Source organism: Macrosteles quadrilineatus, unplaced genomic scaffold (genome assembly GCF_028750875.1).
Source record: "Macrosteles quadrilineatus isolate MER2022 unplaced genomic scaffold, UCM_ALF_1.0 Scaffold_4__1_contigs__length_99947679, whole genome shotgun sequence".
NCBI classification, from domain to species: domain Eukaryota; kingdom Metazoa; phylum Arthropoda; class Insecta; order Hemiptera; family Cicadellidae; genus Macrosteles; species Macrosteles quadrilineatus.
This window is the reverse complement of record NW_026542597.1, coordinates 12,433,398-12,447,773: the sequence shown is the minus strand read 5'-3', so window position 1 is coordinate 12,447,773 and position 14,376 is coordinate 12,433,398. Positions and strand designations below refer to the sequence as shown.

Genomic DNA, 14,376 nt, shown 5'->3' with positions numbered 1-14,376 from the left:
TAGCCTATTAGGCTTTATGATTAACAATAACTTCCTATATCTTCCGTAGTCATTTCTAACACTTCCTTAGTAGGCCAATTAGTCTCACTACTGACTTGTGTTGTACATTTATTTTTAAATTTGATTATATTTAGTAGCTTGAAACCTTTATTTCGTATTTACACCGTTCTTTCTGCTAATTCTTACTTGTTGTTATTAATTTGTTTATATAGTTAGTCACAACCGTAGTTCATATTGTGATACTCCCTGATGCTTATTTCCCTTTGTTGGATATCTAGCTCTATGTGTTATGTCATATTATTGTATAACATAGGTAGTAACTGTTAAGTGAAATAATTCATGAATAAATGTGCTGTTGTAGATGTCTCGTGTGCAGCGGGCTCTCCAACTGGAAGATGACGAACCGGTGTCAGAAGTTACAGTTAAGCTTGGTTAGTTACACACATTCTTTAAGAGCATGCTTTTAAACACAAATACAATAGAAAGAGTAATATAAATTAAATCATCATATTTAATCATATTAAATCATCATATTTTCTGAGTGTTTTCGTTTATTGAGTTTTCAATTTGCTTTTAGTTAGACAAGCTACAGTGCATAGTTAATCAGAAAAGTGCCAGTTTGATCTAGAGAAAAGTATAATATTTTAATGGTTCTAATCTGGATCTTTGTCAGTAACAAAGGTCTCATTTCACTCAACACTCATCGATCACCCATCTTCGCCTGAAAATACACTCTCGCTACAATCCTCAGTAGCTGTGTGTTACACACTCGCTTGTGTGTCCGTAGCCTAACAGGATCCTAAATATAAAATATAGGCTACTGATTTCAAAATAGATTTTGTACCATTTTGTAATTGGGGACACATTGTTTTGCCACAGAGTACGTGGACTCGTCTGAGCTGGTGGAGTCCGTGATGACGAGTCCATCTCCGTACCATCTGTTGGATCATGAGTATGGCCAGACTCCTCAGAACCAGATCATGACCGGACCCCCCGCCCAGCCCCCCCGCTCACAGGTAAAAATTAGCAACAAATCTGTATGTCACTTTTTTATGTCCTAGGACGCTAGACACTAGCCCGAAATCGTTTTTCATATTACTTCAGGCTACACTTAGGGGTTGCAGCATTATTATCACTTGGATAAAATCCATTGGTGATATGGCAGGATTTGAACCTGGGACTGAAGTCTACCACTAGACAAGCTCCAAGCTCGCTCTAGAATTTGGTCCAATCCTGGTGCTTCGATGTGCAGGCTGTGAAAGGTTTTTTTTCTGGTTCCTGGTGACCAGTATGCATAACCACGTTTAACAACCTACCAGCTGCTTTCACTTAACCTATCTGTGTCTCGCAACACCTAATCCCATGATGATATTTCATTTATTTAGAATATGTCTGTAATTTAGAATGACTTTGTAAACAAATTTGTATTCATTTTATTTGGCTTTAATATTCTATTCCCTTAAACAATTTGTGATATATTTTGGCTGCGTCAGGTTTTTTTATATTCACTTTCCAATAGTTTCAGATATTTAATAGAATATTTCTATGAGCTAGATTCTCAAATCTAACAATTGCTAAAGTACTAATGACTTTTTGCAGGCAGTGAAGCGAAGACTTAACCTGGATGCCCCTTCAGGAGATGAAGGATTCAAAACACCAAAGTCAACCAAAAAAGCTCGAGCTACGAGCGCTAGCCCAGCTAATAAAAGTGAGGTTTTTTGCTTAACTTTTAGTATGGATGGGATTAGTCTTTTTTACTGTTAATCTTTTCAGCTTTAACTTTGTGAAAATTATTGTAATCTTAAAAATTAACCATCTGGTTTAATAATTAATGTAATGCTCTAAAAAATCTTAACAGGATTACATTTTTTTATTATGTTACAACAACCCGTACTGGTCGGGTTAGTGCATCAGTCAATGCCTACCCCCTACTGACTATAGTTTACCCGAAACACCTAGGGGGAAAAGGTTACATTTTAATATTTTATGACCATATTTAAATTTAAAACAAAGCTACCTGTCCTTAAATACTAACCAGTGAATTAAGCCCACTGTAAAATCCAGGAGTTTTGATGATTGAGGAAAACTACTTGATTTGTATGTTAGTTTGTATGAAACCGGGAGATCAATGTATAAATCCCAAAGCACCCATGAATGTTTGAGAAAACTAAAAGTCATATCTCTGTAAACCATATAGGCTACTTAAAATTTTCATCATGACGAGAAACCTTGCGCAAAACTATCCATTATTTCATAAATAGTCCTTTAAGGTTGTAATTCCTTTCTAAAGGGAACTTTCCATATACCTAATGTTAAAAATACCCCAGCTTGTTTGTTTGTTATTCTTTCAATTTTTTACCTTAATCAGGTGTGATTATTTGTTTGTATTACTGTATTTTGTTTTGTTTATTTCAGCTTAACTTAACCAAGTAATAGTTGTATTAATACTTATAAAGTCAAATAGGGGTGAAGCCCGTGGGTAACAGCTAGTTTGAATAATCACCAAAGGATGTCCATCCATAATGGTTTCTGTTGGTTCTCTTCCTGAGGTGGTTGTGTAGTATGAAAAATGACTCTTGGTGTTACCACAAACGCAAAGGATGAACGTGGATATAACCGTGATGACGGAAGCAATGTACATCCATTTACAATAATAAACATACATCCAATTTTAATGCATTTCTGGCTAATCAGAGCAGTTTGGTGATCTGAACAGGGTCCGGCTCCAATCAGTTCGAATTAGTTTCGGTGTTTTAAACAATTAGGCAGACATGACAACCAATATTGGAACAGTTTTTGACCGATCTTTCCTATTTGTCTGTCAGACAAGCCTCCAATGACGAGGTACGACACGTCTCTGGGACTGTTGACCAAGAAGTTTGTCGGACTGCTGCAGAACTCACCCAAAGGAGTAGTCGATCTCAACGTGGCCTCTGAGTGTCTGGAAGTGCAGAAGAGGCGGATCTACGACATCACCAATGTGCTCGAAGGCATCGGCATTCTTGAGAAAAAGTCAAAAAACAATATACAGTGGAAGTAAGTTCATCCAGACTATGAAAAAACTTTTGGGAGTATTGGTGTTTAGGAAAGAAATGTAAATGTGGCATATTATTGTGTTGTTCATGATTTGAACCATCCACAAACTTAAATTGGTTAAGGTTAGTACTTAAGGGCAGGTGTCCACAATTTTGAATATCTAACTTTTTTTAATCAAAAGAAATGTACTCTGTAAATGTTCAGGCCATTTTTCTTATATTTATACTTTTTCAACAACAGTCTGATTTGTAGGTTATTTTTTGATTTGATGGGGATATTATCGCTTGATTTTTATGATTGTAAATAATGTCTATATAATTGTGGTTGTAACTTAAAAATAACAAAATCACTCAAAATATAGTGTTGAGGTTCACTGAAAGAAATCTTCAAAATAGCACAAAGTACTGTACAAAAAAAGGCATTACAAGTAGTCTGGCCAGTAGCAAAATGAAACTTAGGGGTGGCGAGTGAGTTTATTGTTGTACTTTTTGGTTCTATTTTAACAGCACACAGCTTGTTTTGATGACAGATTTTTGCTGTCCAGTCTTGTTCATCCCTGTTTATGATGTATTAATGCTCCAAAGAATTGTGACTATCCAAAATTATGTAGGATCCATGATAAATACACTGCTTATATAGGGTAGGCACCATGATCATTTTTTGAACTAGGCCTAAAGAAATATTTGATTGATGCAGTTTGAATTAACAACTTTCACTTGATTTTTGCAATTCATGCATATTTTCAATTCATGCATATTTTAGCTTAATGAAATAATTAAAGTTTCTTATATTTTATCAATTGAAACAATGGGTTGTGTTAGATATTTTTATGTATTCTTGTATGAATGCTCATGTGATTTTATTATATTGTGTAATTTCCAGGGGAGGCCAGATTCCTATGGACTCGCAGAACATTCTACAAGCGGAGATAGATGATCTGGCTCGACAGGAAAATATTTTAGATGGACTTATCAGGAATGCAGGTTAGTGTTTAATGTCTAATTTGCAGGAACTTGATATCTGTCAAATTTTAGTTCCAAGGGTAAAGTTATTTATGCAGTTAGTATTTGGGTACCGCTAATCAGTGTTGTTAAATGAACACTCTTAAAATGAATTTTCCATGTAGGAAATAATTTGGTAAGACCTAGACCTGGGTCTGATTTACTTTTCGTTTTAATGCCCCAGAGGCCAAAAACACCTTCCGTTCATATTTATAATTTGGTACAAACATGTAAACCTAACGTTTATTCAAATGAATATGTTCTTGGTTTTTTTTTTATTCATACTTTTGTTGATTGGCAAATTTAACCTTAGTAACCTTGTGAATTCCAGCTCACGATCTCCAAATAATGAATGAGGACAAACGGTACGGCTACATAACTTACCAGGATCTCCGCAGCTTTTTGTCTCACAAACAGACGTCGCTGGTCATCAAGGCACCTCCTGAGTCTAAACTGTATGTAGAGTCACCTGAAGGAAAATACGACAAAGAGAACAAACAGCTTGAGGTAATAAATAGTCCAAAATATAATTAAATCAAGATTATCTTTAAATCATCAAGATTGATGAGTTTTGTTTGCCTATATTGGTACAATTAAGATTGTTTTGTTTAAGTTGTAACTTTGTAGACTTAGTTTTGTTTAAATGCACGAGAAGGTACTATGGTTCCAAGCAGATTCATTTACATCAATAATAAACGTGAATTCAAGGAGTCAAGTTTTGACTACTGCCTTTACGCTTTATTAGACCAGTGTTACTCGGTCTGAGCAGAGCAAGATGTCTCTCTTGCCAGGAGACAACAATTAAGTTCATGGTTTGAATCCGGGGCCAGTGAGATAAATGAGAAAAATGAGGCATGCACCTGTCTGTACCATAGACAGCTTGGTGAGAGAATTCCGTCTCAAACAAACGGTGATAAGCTTGGGAGGAAGTTTATAGGAAGGGTGTGTTCTTTGTTAGTTGCAACTTCGTATACATCAACGCCTTCCGCAGTCCTCTCAAAATCGTAAATTTTCAAACATGCATCTCTGCAGACACTTTCTGTCATTGTAAAAATAAAAGATAGGCTTGGCTTGAATCGCAAATATAGTTGCTCAGGTCAGAGATATTATTCCTGGCCTAAACTGGTTCGTTGACCTTACCTGAACATATCAGGGATAAGCAAACTCCTAATTGACAACCAGAATAGGCTAGATTCTTAGTTGGTCAGCATTTGTATCACTTTCTGTTTCTAATATAAACCGTAGAGTTTAAAGTGCTTGCTTATTGCTGTAATCAAGAGTTGTTTTGATCTTAAGAAAAGTGTGGTTCCTGAAGACCCAGTTTGAAAACACCTAGCTGTTATTATTGAACTAACTGACAACATTGTACGGTTTTTAAGACAAAACTTAATCAATATTTATAATTATTTTAGTAATGATTGCGGTTTGTTGCAGTTCAACATGCATCTGAAGACTGACCAAGGAGAGATTGAGGTTTTCTTGTGTCCTGACGAGAGATCTTCACAACAAAGGGTACACAATCAACACTGGGCCACACTGGACGAGGTGATAGTCAAGGAGGATAGGCTACACTCCGAGCCGTCTACTTCTACGTCCAGTCCGCCCAAACCTTCCACCTCCTCCAGCGATATGGACGTGGTCAGTTACTAAAATATACATCTCTTCCGTATTGATCAGCTGTAGCAAATTGTTCATCTTAACACATTAGCTACCAACCATACTCATCCCTCAATTACATAGGAGTGTGACGGTCTGTAGGGAACTTGTTAACACATTAGCTACCAACGATACTCATCCCTCAATTACATAGGAGTGTGACAGTCGGTAGGGAACTTGTTAACACATTAGCTACCAACGATACTCATCCCTCAATTACATAGGAGTGTGACAGTCGGTAGGGAACTTTTTAATACATTAGCTACCAACGATACTCATCCCTCAATTACATAGGAGTGTGACAGTCGGTAGGGAACTTGTTAACACATTAGCTACCAACGATACTCATCCCTCAATTACATAGGAGTGTGACGGTCTGTAGGGAACTTTTTAATACATTAGCTACCAACGATACTCATCCCTCAATTACATAGGAGTGTGACGGTCGGTAGGGAACTTGTTAACACATTAGCTACCAACGATACTCATCCCTCAATTACAGAGGAGTGTGACGGTCGGTAGGGAACTTGTTAAATGAGCTACTCACACAGTGTTCTATTGCCGAAATTCTATTTTCTTTAGATATCAGTACAGTATAACCTCATGGCCTCGGTTTATCAAGCCAATTCCCTACAGCTTACAGACACATAGTTGCATGCACTAGTCTCCCCGACTCTAGCATTATCGGTTTATTTGTTTGTTTACAATCTTACTTTATTTATTTGAATTGCCTGGCCTGAATATCCAGCTGGCATCATGATGGTTGCATATGGGGGGTTCTACTGTAATTGACATAAATAAACAATGTTGTTGACTCACTTAAATCACATTTTCAGTCTGAAACTGGCTACAACATAACATTAGAGCCTCCCAAGCTAAAAATCTTAGTTGTCGCTAAATAATGTGTAGCCTACATTTAATTTGGATAGTACAGTAAAACCTCGATAGTTCGACACTTTGTGGACTTAATGTCGAACTATAAAAATGTCAAACTATAGGGAGTAAAAGGAATTTGATATACAGGATGTATACCACTCTTTTTAGTCAAAGCTAAAATTATAGCTGCATTGTTAACTGTAATTAATGTTGCTTTGGCATCCATTAGGTAAACCAAAGCTCACAGCTAAATCTGTACAGTTCAGTTTTCTATTTTCACTCCACCTTATTGACCAAAATAGAGGGGACAAAACAGTTTTAGAAAAATATTTTTTCGGTTGATGAATTTAAGAAATTTGTAAGGCTATATTTATTCATAGAAATCCATAACAGTAATCATGTATGGTATTTTATTTTCTCTCATCTTAAAATACGGATGAACTACCTGAACTACAACGGACTTAGTTCTCGTTGCGTAGCTTATCTTACAATTTATTTAAATTTTTTACGATGCTGTTGGTTAACTGGAGTTTTGGTTTAATCGGGTGCAGATAAAAGGGGTTTTATTATATCTTCCTGAAAACTTGTTTCACTGAACTATCGTATCATAAACTTTTTCAGCAGGGGCTGTTACCAGACCACCTCAACCCAGACCTGCAGCTGATGATCAAGACGGAGGCCTATCCTCTAGAGTCCTCAGGTAGTGGGGTACCCCCTCTGGCACCTGAGGTGACCCGTCGTCTGCGCAACGCTCTCATATCCGAGGCAGACGACCTTCAACCCTACCAGCTGCAGACGGAGGACCAACACAGTTCTGGTAAATCTCGCACTTGCATGCCACTAGACTCTAGGCAGTGCTTGACCATCTAGTGCCTCATCTAATATTCCTGTAGTCTCACGTAACCCGCTTGTAGACATTTGCTGTTTCATTGTTTGCCGAGTATCATTCATTTATCGATAAGTTATTGTGGATTTCAGTTGTGGCTTTGTGTTTTAGTTGACTGTTTCTTACTTTGTAGTGAGTATATTAAGAGTTGAGCTAGTTTAATGAAGAAATTGATAGTTCAGAAGCTAAGAGATACACAATACTGTAGACTAACATGCAAGCCTAACCAAAATACCCCGGAAATGGCTATAGCTGCGTCTACACAAGGAGCAGGCACAGTTACTTACCTTAAGTGTATTTCATATTACCTGAGGCAGGTTGTCAACCAGCTTCGTAAATGCGGCTTAACATAACTGAATAACACATGTAACATTTAAGCTTTAATACTGGTTTTGGTAAATAATAAAATGTGTTTCCCCAACACGACATAGTAAGCAGCTTCTTTCCGTACCCTTTTTAGACCAGAAAGTCATCGTTTGCAGAAAGAGACCGTAACCTTTTACTATTAAATGCAGTATAAAAACTTTTAACTTTGTCCCACACAATTCTATTTACAAAACAAATATTTTTGGGGAGGCTATGTTAACACCTGGAGGGAACAGAAATTAAATACACAAGATGTAACTTATCAACTCGTTTGTTGTAATCGGGTACTCATCGGTTGTTGGCCAAGTAAACAATGAGAACTTTGTATTATTTTGCGTGTGAAATGATGGGCCTCCCAAGCTAAAAATCATTGTCGCTAAATAATGTGTACATTTAATTTGCATAGTATTTTTTAGATTTTTTTTGTGATTGGGGTTAATTTGGTTAGGTAAAAATCATTTTACTTCAATATCCTCTGATGAAATATTTTTTCCAATCTACTTCCTAAAGAAACCCTATGATAGTACAAAAGCAGAGTTAAGTTTTGTGATCTTTTATTGTGTACCTATTAGCCCCTGGACTGTTATTCCTGCATAAACTAGCTAAACTTTCTTTTCATAAAAATCCAATATAGCTATTTGGCTTTCCTTTCAAATATTACTTAGTAAGTAATTGTTACAGTTGATTATTAGAGTTGTGAAAACTATTATGATAATTAGTCAGTAGTTTTACTACAACAAATTGTAGCTGTGAAAACGACTGATGTGTTACATTTTTATGTTAGTTTACTGTAGTTTTTTTCAACATGAACTACAAAACAATGTGCCTTCAACCAGACCTGAACTATGTAATAAGATTTCATTGTTTTTTTTTGTTTGTGTGGTCTCTGAATTGTAGAAAAAATGTTAAGACTAGTCGATGCAGACTGTAGGCTACTTAACAGTATTTACTACAATTAGGAATTAGGTAAACTGGGCAGAAAAGAAAATTTTAGTTGAGGATCTCATTTAGTTCGTTAATTACCCTAATTTTAGTTGTTTTAAACATTAGGTTGTTAACAAACCTAAATTACTTGAAGAAAAGTTATTCTCAAGTCATGTAATGACTCACTACCAAACCAAGTCTGCCTTTGCACTTCAAAAATCAAAATTAATGTATTCACTAAGTTTTAAGTTATTTTTTTTTATAATAAAGTACAAAAGTATTGATTTTAAGTCTTTCCTTTACTGTTATTATTTGTTTAGAGCTGTTAAATAAAATATATAGGCTGCATGTTTACATTTTTTTTAAATATAGCCTAACACAAGTTTGTTATTATTGGTTTACATGCAGTTTATTCCTATGTTAAGAAACATTAATTGTTGGTCTCGTTAACTTCTTTACAGAAGAATACTCGAGGTATTCATTTAGCATTTTGCATATTATGTTATTCAGCTAGTAACAATTTTTGTTATTTCCTTGTATTGTGTTTGTTTAAAGTACAAAATCATCTATTTATTCTCAAAACCTTTGCTTTGGAGTGTTGTGTGAATTTAGACTTAATTTAAGTACAAAAGAAATTGCTAGTAGGAATATCTTTACCAACCCTCTTCATCCCTTATAACAGTTATAAAATCGTCTAATCTCTTAAAGGTGTATCAAAATGTCTAGTAGGAAAAAATCCTTCCATTTTATTCGCCTTTTAGAGTTTAAGTCAGTCATTAGAATTTTGTCTTAGTATAAGGGCAGATTTCCGCAAATATAGTTTAACTTCCTGATCTTTGTTTAAACTCTAGGTTTAATCGCAGATTCACTTTCTCCAAAACAACTTCTTGGTTTAATCTAGGTTTTAAGTTAACCCTCCAGGTGAATAGGGGAGTTAAACTGATGATTAAGTTAAACATTGTTTGGGAAACCGGCTCTAAGATGTACAAGCTTCAATATTAAATATTGAAGTCGCCTTTTAATATTTAGCACGAAGGAAAAGTACTAAATATCTCTTATAGTAAGGCTCTTATATTCAGATACCAAAGTAAATAAAAAATTAAATGCCTACTAATTAATAGTATAAATTACAAATGTTGAGTGAAAAAACTACTTTTGAAAAAAACATTCAAATATTTCCATATACAGAGGAATATTTGAGGTTGTAAGATATTGAAGCTTTGCATCATGTTCTACTATGACACGCTAATTGATTATTTATGAAATATTGTTACAATATTGGGTACTTAACAATGTAAGCAAACTTGAAATTGTATTACTTCATATTGTAATCCTATGTATTGCTATTTTCCATGAAGACATACTCAATTTTCATGTCGTAGTTTTAGTAACTCCATTTTCTTTTACATTCCCACCTAGTTGTTATGTTAAGTTTGTTTTTTAGTTATTGATGTTTACCTAAAATACTCCATGTTACATTTTGTTGGTAAATATTTAAATTAGTGAAAACTAGTGGAAAATCACTAGACATTTGAGGATTGTGAGTTTAATAAATAATTGTTCAAAAAGCCATGTTCTTTCCATTTGGAATCTGTGTAGCTTCGTCAGTGAAGCCGTGGATTCAATTTCTAATCCCTGTCATTTAGGGATGGACGGGTCCCGAAATTTCGGGAATTTTTCGGGAAAAAAATATTCCCGATTATCGGGACGGGATTACATTTGATTCGGGAATTTTTCGGGACGGGATTTGGTCCGATCGCCGGCGATTTTGCCGCTTCGCGAGTGCCGATGACGCCGCTATTGCGAGCGATAGGTCCGCGAACGCAGGAGACGAAGTCGTTTCGACGGTTGCGCCGTGACCGCGGAGACATACCGACGATCGCGCCGTGGCCGCGAGTCACACCGACGATCACCCCGTGACAGCGGAGTCATACCGACGATCGCGCCGTGACCGCGGAGTCATACCGACGATCACGCCGTGACCGCGGAGTCATACCGACGATCACGCCGTGACCGCGGAGTCATACCGACGATCACGCCGTGACCGCGGAGTCATACCGACGATCGCGCCGTGGCCGCGAGTCACACCGACGATCACCCCGTGACAGCGGAGTCATACCGTCGATCACGCCGTGACCGCGGAGTCATACCGACGATCGCGCCGTGACCGCGGAGTCATACCGACGATCACGCCGTGACCGCGGAGTCATACCGACGATCACGCCGTGACCGCGGAGTCATACCGACGATCGCGCCGTGACCGCGGAGTCATACCGACGATCGCGCCGTGACCGCGAGTCATACCGACGATCACCCCGTGACCGCGGAGTCATACCGACAATCACGCCGTGACCGCGGAGTCATACCAATTATCGCGACGTGACCGCGGAGTCATACCGACGATCGCGCCGTGACCGTGAGTCATACCGCGAGTCACAAGTTTCTATAGGTACCTGAAAAATTGTTACCCATTTTTTGGTTTTATAGATCAGTGCCACAAACGGTAAAGATTGATTTCGTATGCCTTTTTTGGTAACTGCAATACTCAAGACTTTCTTTTTATGCACAGAAAAAAATCCCGTCCCGTCCCGTCCCGAAAATCGGGAAGGAAATAAAAATCCCGTCCCGTCCCGTCCCGAACTAAAAATTCAATCCCGTCCATCCCTACTGTCATTAATCTGTAACTACTACCATTGACTATTGGATACAGAAGTATTAATAGTCATTGCTGTATTAATAGTCAAAGCTACTACCCAGGTTAATTTTTGAATTCTAAGGCATACACTGTCCTATGGCTAATACAGGAATAGGTGGAGGGGTTGGTGGTTGTTAAGTTATTAATCATACATCTTGAGTTTATTAATTTTGTAATAACAGTTTCACTTAGTCAAAATAGCCCAACTGAACGTCATAGGTAGTTGAAAACATATTGGCAATTTTGCAAACTAAAGTAGACAGCATAAAAATGCCAAATGCCCAATAGCAATTAATTGGAACAGCTAACGAAATTAACATAATATAAAACAAGGTTTTCAATTGTTGCCGGTATTGTTTGCAGAGTATTTTTTACCAATTAGTGTTAAACAGAAAACAATTATTGATTATACTGAATACCTTCAAAAGAGATATTCTTGAGTATTTTTCCACTTCCAAAATTCCCTAATGAGATTTGTGCTGCTGTGGACATAGGCCTTGAATTTTTTGGAAATGTACCTTAAGTGTTTCATGTAGGTATTAAATACTCATGTAAATAGAATACGAGGTCTGTTCAAAAAGTATCCAACTTTAGTATCTTTTAACTCAACAACCGCATCCTAGCGCAGTACCAAGGAGACTATTTTGAAGGAGATCACTTGTTGAAACAAATTGATCAATAAATTATGCTTTTCTTGAACAAGGTCGGATACTTTTTGAACAGACCTCGTTTTACATTCAATCAATAAGTGGTCAGAGGTTGAAACCGGTAAGTTCAGTAAAGTTAGTGAAATTGAACCAAACAATTAATTATTCTATTTTAAAGTCTGAAATAATTATAAATAAAAACAAGCTGTTGACCCGTCCTACGTACGGGAATCGAGTAGTCAGTTAAAACTGTGTATAATTTGAAACAGCTGTTTAGTTCAAATAATTCATTTGAAAAAAGAACTTATCACCTGTAGAAGGAATTTAAAAAAAAAGTAAGCACGCTAGTAAGCTAGTGACATGAATTGTCTATGTTTATTATCCGTACCGTTATCCATTCTAATATCCGTGATAATTAACCACCCTCATTGAATCTATGTACATCATTATTTCCCTTATTCATTTATTAAAACTTTAAGGTATTTACTTAAAATAATAGTTATATTTTACCAGCGCGCCCAAACATAACCATACACATGAACACACGCCAAACAACATTTTAGATTTTACAAAAGGATGGCAAGTCAACTTGCAGTGTCCTAGGTCAATGATAAAATCGTGTTTAATCTATGTCATCTATTTGTTTATCTCCGAATAAAACCCGTAAAATAATTTGCATAGGCTTTTCTTTTGTTTGAAGACTCACGGACAGAGCCTCGATTTGTATACGGCAAAGGTCTTAGTCTCTATTGTCTACTTATCTCTACTAATCTTACTTATTTCCTATAATCAACGTCTAAATAAAATAACCTCATATAGTTCTATAGAATATTTTTATATCCATCCAGCTGTTAGTTCAATCAAATTATATTGCACTATAAAAACCCCAAGTAAATAATCTGTCATTCCCTTACCAAACAAATAAATGTATAAATTATTATAACATTACACATAGTATAAATAAGTCAACCCTACATAATATGTCATTTCATTTCTATCCAAAAGCTGAATTTGTGTCTGAATGTTTACAGCTGTTAAGTTAAGCAAATGGCTTAACTTCAAATGGCTGCTAGACTTTTTGAAAATTAAAACTTATTTTCTAAAAACCTGAAACCCTAAACTAAAATTATGGCTTTGACATTCCATAGTTCTCAAAATTATCTTTCTTTCAACACAAAAATCACAAAAATCCGTCAAGTGGTTGATTTAGAATAGTGAAATAAAAAAACTCTGTCACGTTTTAATATATATGATGATTTTTTTTAATGCCACGGTTTTATAAACACTAGAAAATAATTTATAAATATGTGGAGAGAATAAATACCTGTAAGATTTCAAACGAAAACCGTGGGGCATACCAGGTTAGTTTTTACAGCTGACTTCAATTGATATATTTACATTTTATCAAAATGTAAACATGGAAAATTTGGCAGCCTATGGGGCGTAGCCCAAGGGAAATATGGAAATAAAATGATATAATATTGCATTGTCATCCATTTGTGAGCTATGTTTCAAGTAAGTCTCTAGCTCATGGGGAAGTTAGTTTAAAATTGATTGCAAAATTTGTACCGCACAAGAAATCAAGCTAATAAAAACGTTTTAAAAATAAATCTGGTTTTGCATCTGAGCTGTTGTATTTAGACCAAAGCACAAAGTTAAATACCTTATATTATACAGTTCAACAAAAAGATCTGTTTTGGCTAAACGGTGTATTTATGATCTCCATCTTTTGGCTACAAACAATCGTTTTTTAAGGCTCTAAACATTTTATTTAATAAAGGACTCTATAGCAATAAAATTTTATTTACTTCTTGTGTTGTGCAGTTAAGCTAGAGGTTGTGCGTTTCCGGGTGAAGCCTGGGGGTAGGGTTGAAGCCCCTACAAAACCGGTTCAGAGCCACTCTAACCACCTACCCCCAGGCTTCACCAGGAATTGCACGAGCTCTATATGTTGTAACTGTTTAAATTTGTAATGTAATTAATTTTTAATGTTGATGGTAAATATTTGTTTCTACTCATTCAATGATTTAATATTTTTACATTTTTGTTTGGGACCACTTTAAAACTATATGTAGGCAAACTATGAGGTTTACTTCTTAATTTGAACTATTGCAATAAAATATTTACTGTTTTATCCTGAATGCCAGTCAGTTTCATTATGTTTGATTATATTTAAGCATTGACTTTGATGCTGAAGTAGACATCCCATCTACTATCAGCCTATAAATGATCTACCCTCTTCTGTTGATTGTAAAACCATTCTGTACGCAGACGATTCTACTTTTTTAT

The 14,376-nt window shown here is 36.0% G+C and overlaps 1 protein-coding gene across 2 annotated transcripts in view; it reads left to right on the top strand.

Moving 5' to 3' along the window:
• LOC128992165 (transcription factor E2F3-like) overlaps positions 1–14,376 on the top strand; it is a 41,175-nt gene that overhangs the window by 14,530 nt on the left and 12,269 nt on the right. Inside the window, exons 2-9 of one of the 2 annotated variants that reach the window (XM_054415610.1) lie at positions 362–431; positions 880–1,016; positions 1,600–1,708; positions 2,826–3,036; positions 3,919–4,019; positions 4,369–4,544; positions 5,472–5,675; positions 7,194–7,386. In XM_054415610.1, coding sequence (XP_054271585.1) covers positions 362–431; positions 880–1,016; positions 1,600–1,708; positions 2,826–3,036; positions 3,919–4,019; positions 4,369–4,544; positions 5,472–5,675; positions 7,194–7,386 — 1,201 coding nt within the window. Of the gene's footprint in view, positions 1–361; positions 432–879; positions 1,017–1,599; positions 1,709–2,825; positions 3,037–3,918; positions 4,020–4,368; positions 4,545–5,471; positions 5,676–7,190; positions 7,387–14,376 lie in introns of both variants that reach the window. The other variant, XM_054415609.1, reaches the window with a different exon arrangement.